The following is a 20,683-nucleotide window of genomic DNA, read 5'->3' on the forward strand; positions in this document are numbered from 1 at the left end:
GTGGTGTAGCGGAGCATTCACGGGCCTTATGACCCGGTCGGCCGCAGCGATAGCACAAACCACTGCGGTCGACCCCTGCCTTGCACTGGGCACCCATGTGCCCCGGTGCCAGGCACCGATAGCACATCAGGGGCCGGGCGTCCAGCAACTTTACTTGGGCCGACACCCATCCCACGAGGAGCCTTCCTCCTGCTACTACCTTCTTGGCAGCTGCAACGGGACAGTGCACTAACACTGCCCCTAGCCCGTCGTAGCCACTGACAACTTCGCCAGAACGCACTTGCTCGACGGGACATCCTCCTACCGTTGCCACCGCTGCGATAACCTCGGCGCTGGTGACGGAGTCGTCCAGGCCTGTGATCCGCAGGTCAACAGACTTCGTAGGTCTAGAGACCCGAACGACCTCGTCACTCAAGACCTCTCTGAGCTTTCTAGCCAAGGAGTCCGCCTTCTCAGCACTGGAGGCCCCGGGGAATTCGAACAGGCGGCCTCCTGTAGCTGCCTTTCGGAGTCGGACTCCTTGTGCGCCAATGTCTGCTGCATTTATTCTCGCCTTCGCAGCGGCAATAACTTTTGCATAAGTCGCGCCCCTTTCTTCCGCCCCCGGTTGCAGCGTTAAGATGACTGCTGATGACCGAGGTGTGCGGAGTTTGCTGGCGCGACTTTTCGCATCAGGTCGCTTCTTGGGACCTACTTTCGTCCATTCCGACGACTGGCTCTTCCCCTGGTGTGGGCCAGCCTCCTGATTCCCGTTCTTTTTCTTCTTCTTCTTTTTCTTCTTCTCCGCGGAAGGTGGAGTAGAAGAGGAAGTAGAAGGGTCTGTCGTCATCCGTGCCCGTGGCTGACTCCACGAGGACCCAGCTGGGCGATGAGGTGGTGCCGAGGGCGCCTGCCCTGCGAGCCTGCTGTGTTCAGATCGGGCGGGCCCCTTAGGCGCGCTTTCAGTAGGCGGTTTTGCGGTGCCTGGAGATCCCGATGCCGCGGCAGCATATGTGCGCCCGTCTCGCCTTTTGTCGGTCGCCAAAGGCGGCCGGAGGTTCCTCTCTGGGAGGAGTCTGTCCTCTAGTGACTCCAGGCGGGCATTCAACATTCCTCCGACCTGGACCATCACCGTACGACAAATCTCCTCCAATGAAGGCGCAGCTGGGGTAACCCCAGGGCGGCCAGTTTTGCCTTGTTGAGGAGGACGCATTGCAGGGGGCGCCTCCTCTGTCTTGTCCGGGGAAGAGTGAGCGGAACCCTGCTTCCGCATACCCTCCATCTCTGTCCGTAATTGGGCCAGCTCTCTGCGGAGGCTAGCCATCTCGGCTTGCAGGCGTGTGTTGTCCGCCTGCAGTCGCCGCGTCTCATCCGAAACGGTGCGCGACCCGAGGGCTTCTACAGTCTCCTTGATGGAAGCCGCAGCGTCTTTCAGGTCACGCACGAAGGTGCCCTTCAAGTGGGCAGACTTAGTGGCCACCTTTCTAATAAGGTCCAAGTCTTCCCAGACCTGGTCCTGCAGTCGGGCTGCGGTCTTTTCATCCACACGTTGCCCGAATGGAGATGACACTTCTTTGCGCGCCTCCCGCCGAAAACGGGCGACGGCGGCCTCCTTGAGGAGGTCATCCTCCGCCTTTTGTTTGGCCTGGGCTTTCGCCTCGGCTCTTTTTTCCATATTAAGGGCCTCCCTGGCCTTGCCAATGCCGACATAACGCCCATGGGTAGGTGGACGCCCTCTACCTCTTACAGGGACTGGTGTCCCCGGCCTTTCCTCGTCAGTCGACATATCATCGCCTTCACTGAGGCGTGGGCGCTTCACTCCTGTCATATCGGACACTGAAAACGCTACCGACGAGCCTGAGCCCGATCTGGGCCTGCTCTCGACGGTTATAAGGCTGCAGTCGGATTCCGACGCCGCCTCTTCAGTTCCGCTCCTCTTCCTCCCCCCTTCTCCTACATCCATCCAAAATTTCCCCCCCAATTCTAACTCTTCCTCCTTACGCATTTCTCTCTCGTGCCTCTGTGCTAAAACTTCGCACCTCTCTAAGGCCACTACCAATTCTTTCCCCCCTTGCACGTTTCCATCTATCCCTAAACCCCCCACAATATTCTCCTCTTCCTTACGAATGGTGGCCCCCCCGTATACATGGGGCCGATGCGCCACTAGCGACGCACCAAGGGATTCCCCCTCGCGGGGACCCTCCCGGGTAGATTTATTTCCAGTTCGTACTTCCATTTTGTTTTTTAGGCCTAATGGGGACCCTTCCCAGACACCCTAGTGGCTGCACTCCCAGCAACCATGCATCCCATCGGCGGGCATCAAACCTTAGGATTGGGGTAATTTTTTATAGAGGTTGTCTTCCTCGCAGCCCCACGCTCAGTGCGCGGGACCCCCGGTTCCGCTCAGTGCGGATTACGGGTTGCCCGACGGTGGCCGAAGCCAGCGCTCACCGGCCATGAAGACCGGAGAGCCCACCGCGCTGGGCGTTTCCACCCACACCGGTGATTTTTTTACCGAGGTTGTCCTTCCTCGCGGCCTGTAAGGCCCCACCCTCAGTGGCAGCGCACAGAAGCGCCCCACCCTCAGTGGCAGCGCACAGAAGCGCCCCACCCCGCCTCGTGCTAGTTTTGGTTCGCGCCGGGTTTCCCCGGTACCCCCCATATCTGGGAGGCATTCCCCTATCCACCACCCGGGGACGCGCCCGATGGGGGACTAGCAACCCCACACGGGAACCTAACCTAACCTAACCTAACCTAACCTAACCTAACCTTTTAAAACTAGTTTGGATTCCTTTAGACCTCAGCCCACCGGCAACTACGACTAACTAAACACTGATCTAGCTATCTGGCTTTCATCAGTGCATCAACAGCAGCATAACTAGTATTAAAATATAGTAATGAGTTTTTATTAATGCATATATTCACATTAAATCTTGAATCTAAAGTCTAAAGGTGTCAAAACTAGATTTAGGTTAGGTTAGGTTAGAACATGAATACGAGGGGTGCCTTTAGGCTAAAAGATAGCCCAGCCTGCGAATGTGACCCAAACGAAACAGAAACTGTCGAACACCTTATAGTAGAATGCCCAAGATTCTCGAACCATCGCTACGAGCTCGAACATCAAATCGATCGGGAAATCTCAACTAGAAGCTTCCACGATCTCGTAGCGGATCCAGAGAGAAGACCAGACTTCCTGAGGTATGTGGAGAAGATCTTCCTCATTGCCGTCAGGAGAAACAGCAACCCGACGCCGCCAAGCCCAGACTTGAGCAGGACCACCCAGGCCCCGTTACCCCAACAACCCTGCCCGGTGCAGGATATGCCTACCAGGCAGCTCTTGCTAATGGCAGAAAGGGGAAATCCGGGGTTAAGAACCCGTGGTGTGGCACTGTTTATGGATAACAGCTCTGAGAGATTGGGGATAGGCTTCTGCATCGCGAGCGACTCGAGCAGGGTGATGATATCGCCAGGACTCGCAGCGCTAGCGAACGGAAGCACTTCCAAAAATACAATTCGACGCAAAATCTATGAAGCCCTGCCAGAAGTTACAGTAGCTCAACAACCCTGTAGAATATTGCGCACAAAGAACAAAGTTGTCGCAATATTCAACTGGAATCTACTGGAACCACCATTTGCCAGGGCCAGCTCAGTACTAACATCATTCTGCAGCACGGGCGACACACCTGCCCGAATAATTAGCGTCGACGCCATGGCGGTGGGCTATACAAAAGGAACAATAGAGGACTACCTTGGTTGCATAGACGCATCGAAAAAGCACCAGGTAGTTGTCAATGACGCAAGAGGTGGGCAGTGCACTGGCGGCTTTCTTGAAGCCCAGGCCACAGCCCAAAACTTCACCCAGCGACAAACGGACTAACGCCGAAAAAGGCCTGGTCGAACCGCCGACCCTCGGAGTCGTAGTAACACCAATGGACCACATCATGAATGCATTCTTGGAGTTCATGGCTCTCATCAAAGCTGAGCTAGAGGTCAGCCGGAAGACCTGCCATGACATCCTGCAGGCCTACAAACATCAAAACACTGGCCTCTTGACGGTGAGACTCCAGGAAGCTGAAGCGGTTATTTACGACAACGGACGTCGGCAAACTCTACATGGAAATGTAGAAGAACTCGACCACATGGCCGCATACAGCGCAACAGCAGGTTTTGTCGAGGTGGACGAAGAGGCGGAAGCAGAAGATAATAAGCCGCGGTTCAAAACACCATCCACCGACCCAATAGTTGTCCTGGCAAAATGCACCAACATAATGCTGGGACAGAGAATCCTCGAACAAGGCAATAAGATAGCGAAGGACGAGAAGGAGCCCCTGAAATCCTGGAAAGCACCCAAAATCACCTGGGTAAACGGAGTTCCTGGCTGTGGAAAGACCACCTGGATAGTGAGGAACTTCGAGATAAATCGTGACGTGGTTCTAACAGCAACCACGGAGGCCAAAAAGGATTTGAAGGAGAAGCTGCAGGCAAAGTACGGAGCGGCATCAACACTCAAAGTCCGCACCATGGCATCGGTCTTGGTAAATGGATTCAAAGAGCAAAGCGAGAGGCACTGCGAGCGCCTCATCGTGGATGAAGCTCTCATGAGCCACCCAGGATCGATAATTATGGCCGCGAAACTTGCTCATGCCAGCGAAATGCTCATAATTGGCGACGAAAACCAGGTGCCCTTCATCGACCGTAGTAACGCTTTCTCATTAAAGTACTCCCGCCCTAGCGTATTCCTCACTATCAGCAAACAACTGTTGTGCACGCACAGAAACCCCATGGACGTGGCGTATGCGCTCAACGAAGTGTATGATGGCATATACTCGTCCAACGTTCGGATACAGTCCCTGACCCTGAAGGACTACACTGGTGCCGAGATCCCTAAAGAGACAATTAACACCTTGTACCTTACCCATACCCAAAAAGAAAAGGCTCTCTTGAAGTCCTTGGGATATGGAACGGGACAGGGATCACGAGTGAACACCATCCACGAGGCCCAGGGTCTGACATCCGAATATATGGTGATAGTGCGCACTACTACGAAATTCCCCACGCGATTGTTGCGGTGTCACGGCACACCATCAGCTGCATATACTACACCGACGACAACACGTTCCCCCGAATAGGACGGCCTCCGTCTTTGGAAGGGCAACTTTGAGCCCCAACATGCCAATTCGGGTGACCATCAGCTCGGTGGCCACCGTAGCCCTCCTAACCGACTCCTCATAACTGCTTCCCCGGACGGCAACCATGGTGTCGTCCGCGTAACAAATAATTACCATCCGGGGCAGCAGAACCGGACGAATTGCCCAATCAAAGCCCAGGTTCCACAGCAGGGGTCCGAGAACCGATCCCTGCGGAACCCCACAAGCCATACGCCTCTCCTGCCTCGCCCTGTCCTTTCCCTGATAGACCACTACCCTTTCCTCCAGGTAGTGCCCTATCATTCGGCGCAGGTACAGGGGCACCCGATGATATTGGAGCGCCTCCTCTACCACGCTATACGGCAGGGTGCCAAAGGCATTGGCGATATCTAGTGATACCGCCAATACCCCGTCGCTTTCCTTCTGCGCTCCTTCGCAGAAACTTTTCAGAGCACCAACGGCATCTATCGTCGACTTGCCTACCCTAAAGCCGTACTGGTGTTCCGAAAGATCAGGGCCCTGCAGAGCGAGGTGCTGGTTAATACGAGAGGCCAGAACTCTCTCCAGCATCTTGCTCACCTCATCAATAAGGACAATTGGTCTGTATGCCGAAGGAGAATCAGGAGAACGACCCTCCTTCCGCAACAGCACCAAGCGTCCCTGTTTCCATACTCTCGGGAACCGCCCCGCCTCCAGGCAGTCATTAAATAGCTGCCTAAGGTGGCTCCCGAGGTGCCTCAAGGCCAGCGCCAGGACTCTTCCCGGGACTCCATCCGGTCCCGGTGCCTTCTTGCACCGCCGCAGGTGGTTCCACGCTTCTCCTAATTCATCCTCTGTGAATGGAGGGGCTTCTATCGACTCTTCTCGCTCCCCGAATGATGGAATCGTCATAGTCGGGGGCGTAAAAGCTGGTGGTTGAGGAAAGAGTCCAGACACCACCCGATTAAGGAGCTCCGGCTCCATGGAGTTCATGGATGGGGCACTCCGCATCTTACCTCTGACGATGCGGTATGGCCGACCCCATGGATCCCTATTCAGGGTTGCCAGGAACTCCTCGCTGGCGGAGTCCTTGGTATTAGCGATGGCCACCTGGAATGCCCTTTTTGCCCTCTGGAGCTCTTTATATAGGCGATCCTCTTCCGGCGCGTCCAGTGGCCTTCTTCGGCGGCAACGGGTGTAAGCCCGGCGCGCCCGATTACTGTCGCAACGGAGAGCAGCAATTTCTTGCGACCACCAGTAAACCGCCTTCCGGGCTGGGAGGCACCTGGTCCGGGGCATCGCTGCATCACATACCCTCGTCAATGCGATGCGGAAACGCCTCGCCCTCTCCTCAACGTCAGTCAGCACCGGGGTGGCTGCGTTCCAGGCCTCAACAATGGCTCCTTCCTCCACCATTTCCCGGTCGAGGCGGGCTAGGGACCATCTCGGAAACACTACTCTCCCTCCTCCGGTCTGACTTTGAGGCAACGAGCAGGATGCGGAGACTCTCCACCGGATGTACCGATGGTCTGACAGAGTCTCCACGACCCAAAGCCACGACCCAGGCCCGGCCGGGAATGCCGTCGGGTCCCGGAGCAGTGTTTTTGGCTCGAAGCCGCAGCAGCGCCGCCCTCAGTTCTCCCTCGGTGACTTCGGGCGCGCCCGTAAAAGACGCGTCCGCAGCACCGATGGGTGGCGCCATACACGGTGGCTCCAAGCCATCCCTCCTGGGGAACAGAGTCCCCACCACTAACTCCAGTTGCTGAGGCTGAAGAGATTCAGTTAGCGGTGGGGCCCTGGGGCGAAGCTTACGCCTAACCATTTTGTATGGCCGGCCCCAGGGATCGGCGTCGAGGCTAGCCAGCATCTCCTCCTCCGCCAGATTCTTGGCTGTTGCCACTGCCACCTTCAAGGTCCCGACGGCTTCCCGGTAATTGCCGTACAGGCGCTGCTCCGCGTCTGCGTTCCGCTGACGCCGTCGTCTGCACCGGGTGTACTGGCGTCTCGCAGCCACGCAAGATTTGCGCAACTGCGCTATTTCGCTGGACCACCAGTACACTGCACCCCTCGGAGGCTGAGGACCGATCCGTGGCATGGCCGCGTCGCAAACTTGCAACATGGCCTGGCCGAGGCACTCGGCTTCCTCCTCACGTCACGTGCCCGGGGACAGCCCATCGAGGGCTGTCCCCGGGCACGGGTCGGCTCACTATTCGGGTAGCCGCCGGGATGGAGGAAACCTCGAACCGAATGTAGCGGTGATCCGAGAGGTTTTGGGCAGAAAATGGTAAGGGCCTACCGAACGGTCTCCTTGAACGCCGTTCTGCTCCTGGCGGGGATACTTCCCCTCGATCTCAGAGTTTGGGAAGCAGCCTCTCTGTATGAAGTGAGAAGGGGTGTTACTCTGCCGGAGCTGGGGGACAGGGAGGTAGAAAGAAGTGCCAAGTATGCCACACTACCACATCCGGCAACAAATAGAGACTACAAATTCACAAGCCTCACGGATCAGGAAGAAGTAAACAGGCACAACGATCAAGCAGTGAGAATCTATACAGATGGTAGCAAAATTGAGGGCAAGGTTGGCGCAGCAATATCCATATGGAATGATGTGTCTGAAACCAAAGCCCTCAAGCTAAAGCTAGATTCTCACTGCACGGTCTATCAGGCTGAACTTCTAGCAGTAGAAAAAGCGACCACCCTGATCCTAGAGAGCCAAGAGCAGACGTTCGGTATCTACAGCGTCTCCAGATCATTCCTCGAGGCGGTGATTGGTGGACATTCCCTCCACCCCCTAGTGACCAAAATAAGAGGCAATTTAAATAATTGCCACTCCCAAAATAAAACTGTTTCGTTATTTTGGGTGAAAGCCCACGCAGGGTTGGAGGGTAATGAGAGGGCCGATAAACTGGCAAAAGAAGCAGCGCTCAACCTCAAGCGCAAACCTGACTATGACCAATGCCCGATTTCATTCGTCAAGCGTCAGCTTCGAATAAAAACAATGGAGGAATGGAATCTGAGGTATAGATCCGGCGAGACAGCTGCAACGACGAAAGTGTTTTACCCAGACGCCATCGAAGCATACCGGGAAATCCGAAAATTGGAGCATACGGCACTACAGACGCAAATTCTAACCGGACATGGTGGGTTCTCAAAATATCTGCACCGTTTTAAGTGTAGGACTTGAGGTTGTTGGACTTCTGAGTCTCGCACGTTATCGAGGAGACCGCACTCCTGGCCCTGTCGATGAGCTCGTCTTTTGTTTCCTGGATTTTTTGAATCCTTTTGAGTTTTGAATCCTCATGGATACCAACACACCCGGGGAGGTGCAATGGTTATGTCGGACTCTTACCGACTAAACCCACGGTGTTCAAACACTTCGCCTGGTGACTGGGTTACGGGAACGCTTTCGCACACGACCGCGACCCAGCCAGCGGCGTCCGCTCCGGCGGACCCTTCTCCGGGGGCAATTCGTGCCCCCTCATTCGCCAAAGGCGCACTTAGAACACAAAGTGCGCCTTCCAGCACGAGGACCCACGGGCGGTAAATGTCCCCGCATCTATCGCCCGAAGGTCCTCCTTATGGGGGCAGGCGGCGGTCTTGTGCAAGCCGCCTGCGCCCGACTCTCCTGCGGCGGATCGGCTGGGAGTCCACGGCATCCTCTCTCAGCCGCTCCGCTGCCTCCTTCTGCGTCATCACGTCTTCGCAGAACGAGACTATCGCATCCCAAGACGTCTCACTGCCGGCCATGGCCCTGACCACAGCCGGCAGGGAGAGGTCTTGTCCCACTACCGCCACGAGTTCACCGCCCAGCTCGGGCAATCGGCAAGCGTATGTTGCGCCGTGTCCACAGCGCAGCCGCACTCGTGCACTCCTCGGTAGGTTCCCTACCGGCAATCTTGCACAGGTACTTTCCGAAACAACCGTGTCCTGAAAGCACCTGCGCAAGGTGGAAGGTCATCACCCCGTGTCTTCTCTCCACCCACTGCTGAAGCACGGGGCGAATCCCGTCAATAGTCCGCAGACCGGCACCGGGTGACTCGAGCCTCTCTCGCCATTGGCGAAAGAGCTCGGCCTGCGCTAAACGCCGCCACCCAGTGACCCTCTCCGGCGAAGGGTGTTCTCCCCGCATTCGGACCTCCACCCTTCGCTCGTGCACACACGCCAACACCTCCGCATCCAGGTCCCACGGGGGTGTCCCTGCCAACGCGCAGGCCGCCTCGTGCGAAATGGTGCGGTACGCTCTGATCACTCTTGCCGCCATGACCCGTTGCGGCCTTCGCAGCAGGGTCCTATTACGGGCGACAAGAGCGTCAACCGCCATCGACCGCACCACTCCTGTGTACAGGCCGCGGCAGCCAACGCCAGTTCCGCCCAAGTTAGGGAGGAGCCGACTCAGCGCCCCTGCAGCCCCGATGAGTTTGGGGGCCAGGCGCCGAAAGTGCTCCTCGAATTTCCATCGGCTGTCGAGGACGAGTCCCAGGTACTTCATCGTTGACTCGACAGCGATGGAAACTCCTCCCACCACCAGATTCGACCCAGCTGGAGGTGCCATCCGAGGCCCGTGAAAACACAAAGCCTCAGATTTGTTAAGGGCGACCTCCAGCCCCAACCGTCAGATCCGAGCCACAACTTGGGCCACCCCAGCGGTCGCCAACATGCGTGCCTCCCTAAAGGTACCGCCAGATTCTTGGCTGTTGCCACTGCCACCTTCAGGGTCCCGACGGCTTCCCGGTAATTGCCGTACAAGCGCAATCCGAGAGCGCCTCCTCATCCTGCAGAACCTCCCAGCCCGACACACGGCGCGCCAGGATGGAATCTGCGAACGTCACGTCCACAATGGACCCACCCCCGCAACACCTCTAGGCCCGTCATAACCGCCCACTCCTCGAGTGCCTCACCACGAGCATCGGTCGCCGGGGATCCCCACGCAGTAGACTTTGCGTTGAGATCTCCGACGACGAGTACCCGGCAAGGACGACTTCGGCCGATAAGAGCCCCGATCTCGACCAGGAACTGTTCGAACTCGACCAGAGCTCTGTTCGGCGAGAAGTACGCTCCGACCACTAAACGGATCTCGGCAGTGCAAAGCGCCCTCATGTGGCCAAATTCCAGGCAGCGGTAGCACCGCTGGGGCCGCTCGTCTAGCACCTTGACTTGGGTTGACACCCAGCCGACGAGCAGCCTGCCACCCTCAAGCACTTTCTTGGCTGCTGCCACTGGACAACGCAGCCACACTGTACCCAGGCCCCCCGCGTCTTGCCTGATTTCTCCCGCCAGCACTTGCTCTGGAGGACAATCGCCAACTTTCGCCACAGCGCCAACGACATCTCCTTTTGAGACCGAGTCATCAAGGCCCGCTATGCGCATATCAGCACATTTAACCGGCCTTGAGACTCGAGCGATCTCCTCGCTGACCACCTCCTTAAGCCTGAGGGCAAGGGCATCCGCCTTTTCGGCGCTGGAGGCGCCAGGCAGCTCGAGAATGCGTCCCCCAGTAGCAGCTTAAGCAGTAGGTAGGAGTAAGAGTAGCAAACGGTTCCCCTGGTTTGCCTTCTAGAACTTGTAATGGTAATAATACGTGATAGTTATCTTGCCCTATTAGCAGCTGTGGCTTATAATATTCAAGATTAAGTTGATTTTTAATTTGAGAAATATGTCCATATCGTGAAATACCTAAATTAGAGGTATCTTGAGCAGGTAAATTCAGATCGCTAACGCTATGCGCCGTAAGTGTAAATAGCTGGCCGTCTTTGTTGGATGCAGTGAAATTTACTATCTCGCTGTCGCATTCTAGCTCATTAGTGTCCCATGCGCCGCGCACACGCATAGTTTTTCTATGCCCGCGTAGCCCCACTCTTGCGGCTAGTTCCGAGTTCATTAGCGTTACAGTTGACCCGTCGTCGAGCAACGCGGCAGTTGTTACAGTTCCCATCGGTCCGTGTATTTGTACCGTTACAACCTTTAATAGTACCTGACGATTGTTTTCTTTAATGTGCGTTACTTGTTGTGCTTCGGTAGTGGGTTCGCGTTCAGAAGACTCGTGTAGGCCCGTAGTGTTATCATTTCCCGTACTGCTCTTCTCATAATGTAACAATCGGTGATGAGCCTGCCCGCAATTGTTTTTATCACAAGCAGGCGCCGGGCAAATATCCCTGTCGTGCTTCGTGGGTGACAGACATTTATAACATATACCGTACCGCTTTACGTGACGCCACCGATCCTTTTGTAGTGCCTTTTTGAATACTTTGCAGTCCGGTAGATTGTGTTTCGGCCCGCTGTAGCAAAACCGACATTTCATACCCGCGTCCGTGTTAGATTCGCTTTGTAATAACACATGAGATTTGTTTACATAGTTTACGGCATATTTTCGCTTTGAAAAGTTTTGATCGGCTTTGATGCTATTAATATTAATCGCGGTTTTTGTAGTTTTAACTGCTTCCTCTTTTAAAAAATCGGATAATATTACGAGTTTGGCTTTAGATCCGTCGTCGGTTATAAGCGGATAGCTGTAGTCCGTCCATTTTGATAACAAAACCGTTGGGAACTTAGACAACACGGCCGACATGATATTCATGTTTTTTAGGTACTCATCTTCACCGATAGCGAGGACTGCTGCGACGAAATTTTGAACTTTAACGGAAAACTTGACTATATCCTTATGATATTCCTGTGCCATTGCTGGAAGCTTCTGGACATCTTGTACTATTCTAGTGATAATAATATCGGGGTTACCAAATTGTAGCTCCAGTGCTGACATTACTATGTCCGGTGTGGTGGCGCTAATCAGCAGCGCCGTGACGGCTTCCTTTGCTGGTCCGCGGAGGTAACTACGTAGCCTCCACAGATTCTCCCTGGGGCTAAAGCTACATACTTTTGTGGACTCGTCGTAAGCTTGCTTAAAATAAAGCCAGTCCATGGGGTCGCCCTCAAACGTTGGTAGATCCTTCTGTGTGCTAATACGGCTTAAAAACTTATGTGTTTGTGCATGTGGTGCGTTGTGCTTAGCAATAGTTGCCATTTCTTTGAGTGCGCTAGCCAGCATGTGTACAGTCCCATCAGTGCCACCGCCTATAGCGGCGGGCGGGCACAGCTCGCCTAAATCTGAACCATCCTGCTGGACGGGCTGTGCTGACTGCTCGTGCTGACTGTGCTCTAACCATTTCTCTACAGAACTATTATTATTGCTACGCACCTCATGCTCCTCCGGTAGTGGACTGTATGCTTCCTCATCTAGTGCTGCCATATCAGCTTGCAACCTTTTCTCAATTAGCTGCATCTCAATACGCGCTTTCGCCTCCGCTGCCTCTAGTTCCAGCCGTGTCTTTCTTGCTCGGATGGATGCTGAACTTGACTTTCTCGACGTGCCATTGCGTGTAGAAGCCCTACTCGGTGCCACTGCGTGGCCGCTAGTGCTCTTAACACTAGTAGCTGGTTCTACTTCATCGAAAAGCCTTTTTCTAAGCTCCTCCTTTAGGGGTACCTGCTTTTTCACCTGCTTACATGTGTGCTGGCTCTGCTCCTGCTCCTCAACTAGGTCCTGTTTCTTCACAGTGTTCACCATATTTGGCGGTGGAGTTTGGAACATACCTTGCGATCCGGCTCGAAGGACCACTTGTAGGGGCCAGGGCAAGTGAAAACACAGGGTTTCTTTAAGTGACTTGGCTGACAGAACGTGTGTAGCGGTTGGCAAAGTTTAAACGATGCGGCTGCGGTCGGTTGCGGTGAACGTCTACAATTTGAACCGCCGCGGACGTCAGAATAACGGTTTGCCGCCCCCGCCACCTACGTTCCGTTTTTAGCACATTATTTATTAAAACCATAGACAATCATTTATTTCAGCTTAAATTATATAATATTAATTATTTATAATTTATTAATTAATAATTAACAAGAGGGCTTTTTGCGTCGCTAACACCCTCCTTCACCTTCGGAACCCTGCTCTTCCCCTCCTTCACCTTCGGAACCCTGCTCTTCCCGTCCTTCACCTTCGGAACCCTGCTCTTCCCCTCCTTCACCTTCGGACCCCTGCTCTTCCCGTCCTTCACCTTCGGAACCCTGCTCTTCCCCTCCTTCACCTTCGGAACCCTGCTCTTCCCCTCCTTCACCTTCGGACCCCTGCTCTTCCCGTCCTTCACCTTCGGAACCCTGCTCTTCCCGTCCTTTACCTTCGGAACCCTGCTCTTCCCCTCCTTCACCTTCGGAACCCTGCTCTTCCCCTCCTTCACCTTCGGACCCCTGCTCTTCCCCTCCTTCACCTTCGGACCCCTGCTCTTCCCCTCCTTCACCTTCGGACCCCTGCTCTTCCCCTCCTTCACCTTCGGACCCCTGCTCTTCCCCTCCTTCACCTTCGGACCCCTGCTCATCCCCTCCTTCACCTTCGGACCCCTGCTCTTCCCCTCCTTCACCTTCGGACCCCTGCTCTTCCCCTCCTTCACCTTCGGCCCCCTGCTCTTCCCCTCCTTCACCTTCGGACCCCTGCTCTTCCCCTCGTTCACCTTCGGACCCCTGCTCTTCCCCTCCTTCACCTTCGGACCCCTGCTCTTCCCCTCCTTTACCTTCGGACCCCTGCTATTCCCCTCCTTCACCTTCGGACCCCTGCTCTTCCCCTCCTTCACCTTCGGACCCCTGCTCTTCCCCTCCTTCACCTTCGGACCCCTGCTATTCCCCTCCTTCACCTTCGGACCCCTGCTCTTCCCCTCCTTCACCTTCGGACCTTCCCCTCCTTCACCTTCTGAACCCTGCTCTTCCCCTCCTTCACCTTCGGACCCCTGCTCTTCCCCTCCTTCACCTTCGGCCCCCGGCTCTTCCCCTCCTTCACCTTCGGACCCCTGCTCTTCCCCTCGTTCACCTTCGGACCCCTGCTCTTCCCCTCCTTCACCTTCGGACCCCTGCTATTCCCCTCCTTCACCTTCGGAACCCTGCTCTTCCCCTCCTTCACCTTCGGACCCCTGCTCTTCCCCTCCTTCACCTTCGGAACCCTGCTCTTCCCCTCCTTCACCTTCGGAACCCTGCTCTTCCCCTCCTTCACCTTTGGACCCCTGCTCTTCCCCTCCTTCACCTTCGGAACCCTGCTCTTCCCGTCCTTCACCTTCGGAACCCTGCTCTTCCCCTCCTTCACCTTCGGAACCCTGCTCATCCCCTCCTTCACCTTCGGACCCCTGCTCTTCCCGTCCTTCACCTTCGGACCCCTGCTCTTCCCGTCCTTCACCTTTGGAACCCTGCTCTTCCCGTCCTTCACCTTCTGAACCCTGCTCTTCCCCTCCTTCACCTTCTGAACCCTGCTCTTCCCCTCCTTCACCTTCGGAACCCTGCTCTTCCCCTCCTTCACCTTCGGAACCCTGCTCTTCCTGTCCTTCACCTTCGGAACCCTGCTCTTCCCCTCCTTCACCTTCGGAACCCTGCTCTTCCCGTCCTTCACCTTCGGACCTTCCCCTCCTTCACCTTCGGCCCCCTGCTCTTCCCCTCCTTCACCTTCGGAACCCTGCTCTTCCCCTCCTTCACCTTCGGCCCCCTGCTCTTCCCCTCCTTCACCTTCGGAACTCTGCTCTTCCCGTCCTTCACCTTCGGAACCCTGCTCTTCCCCTCCTTCACCTTCGGACCCCTGCTCTTCCCGTCCTTCACCTTCGGACCCCTGCTCTTCCCCTCCTTCACCTTCGGAACCCTGCTCTTCCCGTCCTTTACCTTCGGAACCCTGCTCTTCCCCTCCTTCACCTTCGGAACCCTGCTCTTCCCCTCCTTCACCTTCGGACCTTTGCTCTTCCCGTCCTTCACCTTCGGACCCCTGCTCTTCCCGTCCTTCACCTTTGGAACCCTGCTCTTCCCGTCCTTCACCTTCTGAACCCTGCTCTTCCCCTCCTTCACCTTCGGAACCCTGCTCTTCCCCTCCTTCACCTTCGGACCCCTGCTCTTTCCGTCCTTCACCTTCGGACCCCTGCTCTTCCCCTCCTTCACCTTCGGAACCCTGCTCTTCCCCTCCTTCACCTTCGGAACCCTGCTCTTCCCCTCCTTCACCTTTGGACCCCTGCTCTTCCCGTCCTTCACCTTCGGACCCCTGCTCTTCCCCTCCTTCACCTTCGGAACCCTGCTCTTCCCGTCCTTCACCTTCGGAACCCTGCTCTTCCCCTCCTTCACCTTCGGAACCCTGCTCATCCCCTCCTTCACCTTCGGACCCCTGCTCTTCCCGTCCTTCACCTTCGGACCCCTGCTCTTCCCGTCCTTCACCTTTGGAACCCTGCTCTTCCCGTCCTTCACCTTCTGAACCCTGCTCTTCCCCTCCGTCACCTTCTGAACCCTGCTCTTCCCCTCCTTCACCTTCGGAACCCTGCTCTTCCCCTCCTTCACCTTCGGAACCCTGCTCTTCCTGTCCTTCACCTTCGGAACCCTGCTCTTCCCCTCCTTCACCTTCGGAACCCTGCTCTTCCCGTCCTTCACCTTCGGACCTTCCCCTCCTTCACCTTCGGCCCCCTGCTCTTCCCCTCCTTCACCTTCGGAACCCTGCTCTTCCCCTCCTTCACCTTCGGCCCCCTGCTCTTCCCCTCCTTCACCTTCGGAACCCTGCTCTTCCCGTCCTTCACCTTCGGAACCCTGCTCTTCCCCTCCTTCACCTTCGGACCCCTGCTCTTCCCGTCCTTCACCTTCGGACCCCTGCTCTTCCCCTCCTTCACCTTCGGAACCCTGCTCTTCCCGTCCTTTACCTTCGGAACCCTGCTCTTCCCCTCCTTCACCTTCGGAACCCTGCTCTTCCCCTCCTTCACCTTCGGACCTTTGCTCTTCCCGTCCTTCACCTTCGGACCCCTGCTCTTCCCGTCCTTCACCTTTGGAACCCTGCTCTTCCCGTCCTTCACCTTCTGAACCCTGCTCTTCCCCTCCTTCACCTTCGGAACCCTGCTCTTCCCCTCCTTCACCTTCGGACCCCTGCTCTTTCCGTCCTTCACCTTCGGACCCCTGCTCTTCCCCTCCTTCACCTTCGGACCCCTGCTCTTTCCGTCCTTCACCTTCGGACCCCTGCTCTTCCCCTCCTTCACCTTCGGACCCCTGCTCTTCCCCTCCTTCACCTTCGGACCCCTGCTCTTCCCCTCCTTCACCTTCGGAACCCTGCTCTTCCCCTCCTTCACCTTCGGACCCCTGCTCTTCCCGTCCTTCACCTTCGGACCCCTGCTCTTCCCGTCCTTCACCTTCGGAACCCTGCTCTTCCCCTCCTTCACCTTCGGAACCCTGCTCTTCCCGTCCTTCACCTTTGGACCTTCCCCTCCTTCACCTTCGGCCCCCTGCTCTTCCCCTCCTTCACCTTCGGAACCCTGCTCTTCCCCTCCTTCACCTTCGGAACCCTGCTCTTCCCGTCCTTCACCTTCGGAACCCTGCTCTTCCCCTCCTTCACCTTCGGAACCCTGCTCTTCCCCTCCTTCACCTTCGGACCTTTGCTCTTCCCGTCCTTCACCTTCGGACCCCTGCTCTTCCCGTCCTTCACCTTTGGAACCCTGCTCTTCCCGTCCTTCACCTTCTGAACCCTGCTCTTCCCCTCCTTCACCTTCGGAACCCTGCTCTTCCCGTCCTTCACCTTCGGAACCCTGCTCTTCCCCTCCTTCACCTTCGGAACCCTGCTCTTCCCCTCCTTCACCTTCGGACCCCTGCTCTTCCCGTCCTTCACCTTCGGACCCCTGCTCTTCCCGTCCTTCACCTTTGGAACCCTGCTCTTCCCGTCCTTCACCTTCTGAACCCTGCTCTTCCCCTCCTTCACCTTCGGAACCCTGCTCTTCCCCTCCTTCACCTTCGGAACCCTGCTCTTCCCCTCCTTCACCTTCGGAACCCTGCTCTTCCCGTCCTTCACCTTCGGAACCCTGCTCTTCCCCTCCTTCACCTTCGGAACCCTGCTCTTCCCGTCCTTCACCTTCGGACCTTCCCCTCCTTCACCTTCGGCCCCCTGCTCTTCCCCTCCTTCACCTTCGGAACCCTGCTCTTCCCCTCCTTCACCTTCGGCCCCCTGCTCTTCCCCTCCTTCACCTTCGGAACCCTGCTCTTCCCGTCCTTCACCTTCGGAACCCTGCTCTTCCCCTCCTTCACCTTCGGACCCCTGCTCTTCCCGTCCTTCACCTTCGGACCCCTGCTCTTCCCCTCCTTCACCTTCGGAACCCTGCTCTTCCCGTCCTTCACCTTCGGAACCCTGCTCTTCCCCTCCTTCACCTTCGGAACCCTGCTCTTCCCCTCCTTCACCTTCGGACCTTTGCTCTTCCCGTCCTTCACCTTCGGACCCCTGCTCTTCCCGTCCTTCACCTTTGGAACCCTGCTCTTCCCGTCCTTCACCTTCTGAACCCTGCTCTTCCCCTCCTTCACCTTCGGAACCCTGCTCTTCCCCTCCTTCACCTTCGGACCCCTGCTCTTTCCGTCCTTCACCTTCGGACCCCTGCTCTTCCCCTCCTTCACCTTCGGACCCCTGCTCTTTCCGTCCTTCACCTTCGGACCCCTGCTCTTCCCCTCCTTCACCTTCGGACCCCTGCTCTTCCCCTCCTTCACCTTCGGACCCCTGCTCTTCCCCTCCTTCACCTTCGGAACCCTGCTCTTCTCCTCCTTCACCTTCGGACCTTCCCCTCCTTCACCTTCGGAACCCTGCTCTTCCCCTCCTTCACCTTCGGACCCCTGCTCTTTCCCTCCTTCACCTTCGGACCCCTGCTCTTTCCGTCCTTCACCTTCGGACCCCTGCTCTTCCCCTCCTTCACCTTCGGACCCCTCCTCTTCCCGTCCTTCACCTTCGGACCCCTGCTCTTCCCCTCCTTCACCTTCGGACCCCTGCTCTTCCCCTCTTTTACCTTCGGACCCCTGCTCTTCTACTCCTTCACCTTCGGAACCCTGCTCTTCCCGTCCTTCACCTTCGGACCCCTGCTCTTCCCCTCCTTCACCTTCGGAACCCTGCTCTTCCCGTCCTTCACCTTCGGACCCCTGCTCTTCCCGTCCTTCACCTTCGGAACCCTGCTCTTCCCGTCCTTTACCTTCGGACCCCTGCTCTTCCCCTCTTTCACCTTCGGACCCCTGCTCTTCCCCTCCTTCACCTTCGGACCCCTGCTCTTCCCCTCCTTCACCTTCGGAACCCTGCTCTTCCCGTCCTTCACCTTCGGACCCCTGCTCTTCCCGTCCTTCACCTTCGGAACCCTGCTCTTCCCGTCCTTTACCTTCGGACCCCTGCTCTTCCCCTCTTTCACCTTCGGACCCCTGCTCTTCCCCTCCTTCACCTTCGGAACCCTGCTCTTCCCGTCCTTCACCTTCGGACCCCTGCTCTTCCTGTCCTTTACCTTTGGAACCCTGCTCTTCCCGTCCTTCACCTTCTGAACCCTGCTCTTCCCCTCCTTCACCTTCGGAACCCTGCTCTTCCCCTCCTTCACCTTCGGACCCCTGCTCTTCCCCTCCTTCACCTTCGGACCCCTGCTCTTCCTGCTCTTCTAATGGCAGAAAGGGGAAATCCGGGGTTAAGAACCCGTGGTGTGGCACTGTTTATGGATAACAGCTCTGAGAGATTGGGGATAGGCTTCTGCATCGCGAGCGACTCGAGCAGGGTGATGATATCGCCAGGACTCGCAGCGCTAGCGAACGGAAGCACTTCCAAAAATACAATTCGACGCAAAATCTATGAAGCCCTGCCAGAAGTTACAGTAGCTCAACAACCCTGTAGAATATTGCGCACAAAGAACAAAGTTGTCGCAATATTCAACTGGAATCTACTGGAACCACCATTTGCCAGGGCCAGCTCAGTACTAACATCATTCTGCAGCACGGGCGACACACCTGCCCGAATAATTAGCGTCGACGCCATGGCGGTGGGCTATACAAAAGGAACAATAGAGGACTACCTTGGTTGCATAGACGCATCGAAAAAGCACCAGGTAGTTGTCAATGACGCAAGAGGTGGGCAGTGCACTGGCGGCTTTCTTGAAGCCCAGGCCACAGCCCAAAACTTCACCCAGCGACAAACGGACTAACGCCGAAAAAGGCCTGGTCGAACCGCCGACCCTCGGAGTCGTAGTAACACCAATGGACCACATCATGAATGCATTCTTGGAGTTCATGGCTCTCATCAAAGCTGAGCTAGAGGTCAGCCGGAAGACCTGCCATGACATCCTGCAGGCCTACAAACATCAAAACACTGGCCTCTTGACGGTGAGACTCCAGGAAGCTGAAGCGGTTATTTACGACAACGGACGTCGGCAAACTCTACATGGAAATGTAGAAGAACTCGACCACATGGCCGCATACAGCGCAACAGCAGGTTTTGTCGAGGTGGACGAAGAGGCGGAAACAGAAGATAATAAGCCGCGGTTCAAAACACCATCCACCGACCCAATAGTTGTCCTGGCAAAATGCACCAACATAATGCTGGGACAGAGAATCCTCGAACAAGGCAATATCGCCTTCACCTTCGGACCCCTGCTCTTCCCCTCCTTCACCTTCGGCCCCCGGCTCTTCCCCTCCTTCACCTTCGGACCCCTGCTCTTCCCCTCGTTCACCTTCGGACCCCTGCTCTTCCCCTCCTTCACCTTCGGACCCCTGCTATTCCCCTCCTTCACCTTCGGACCCCTGCTCTTCCCCTCGTTCACCTTCGGACCCCTGCTCTTCCCCTCCTTCACCTTCGGACCCCTGCTCTTCCCCTCCTTCACCTTCGGACCCCTGCTCTTCCCGTCCTTCACCTTCGGACCCCTGCTCTTCCCGTCCTTCACCTTTGGAACCCTGCTCTTCCCGTCCTTCACCTTCTGAACCCTGCTCTTCCCCTCCTTCACCTTCGGAACCCTGCTCTTCCCCTCCTTCACCTTCGGAACCCTGCTCTTCCCGTCCTTCACCTTCGGAACCCTGCTCTTCCCCTCCTTCACCTTCGGAACCCTGCTCTTCCCGTCCTTCACCTTCGGACCTTCCCCTCCTTCACCTTCGGCCCCCTGCTCTTCCCCTCCTTCACCTTCGGAACCCTGCTCTTCCCGTCCTTCACCTTCGGAACCCTGCTCTTCCCCTCCTTCACCTTCGGAACCCTGCTCTTCCCGTCCTTCACCTTCGGACCTTCCCCTCCTTCACCTTCGGCCCCCTGCTCTTCCCCTCCTTCACCTTCGGACCCCTGCTCTTCCCCTCCTTCACCTTCGGACCCCTGCTCTTCCCCTCCTTCACCTTCGGAACCCTGCTCTTCCCCTCCTTCACTTTCGGACCTTCCCCTCCTTCACCTTCGGAACCCTGCTCTTCCCCTCCTTCACCTTCGGACCCCTGCTCTTTCCCTCCTTCACCTTCGGACCCCTGCTCTTTCCGTCCTTCACCTTCGGACCCCTGCTCTTCCCCTCCTTCACCTTCGGACCCCTCCTCTTCCCGTCCTTCACCTTCGGACCCCTGCTCTTCCCCTCCTTCACCTTCGGAACCCTGCTCTTCCCGTCATTCACCTTCTGAACCCTGCTCTTCCCCTCCTTCACCTTCGGAACCCTGCTCTTCCCCTCCTTCACCTTCGGACCCCTGCTCTTCCCCTCCTTCACCTTCGGAACCCTGCTCTTCCCGTCCTTCACCTTCGGAACCCTGCTCTTCCCCTCCTTCACCTTCGGAACCCTGCTCTTCCCGTCCTTCAC

The 20,683-nt window shown here is 56.6% G+C and overlaps 1 protein-coding gene across 1 annotated transcript; it reads left to right on the top strand.

The window, feature by feature from the left end:
* The first annotated feature begins 7,386 nt into the window (after positions 1–7,386).
* On the top strand, positions 7,387–8,286 carry LOC120634985. Its single transcript, XM_039905888.1, has one exon. It carries the CDS (start codon positions 7,387–7,389, stop codon positions 8,284–8,286), a length of 900 nt encoding a protein of 299 aa, XP_039761822.1.
* The last annotated feature ends 12,397 nt before the right edge of the window (positions 8,287–20,683 follow it).

The sequence above is a fragment of the Pararge aegeria genome, chromosome 26 (assembly GCF_905163445.1).
Source record: "Pararge aegeria chromosome 26, ilParAegt1.1, whole genome shotgun sequence".
Taxonomy (NCBI): domain Eukaryota; kingdom Metazoa; phylum Arthropoda; class Insecta; order Lepidoptera; family Nymphalidae; genus Pararge; species Pararge aegeria.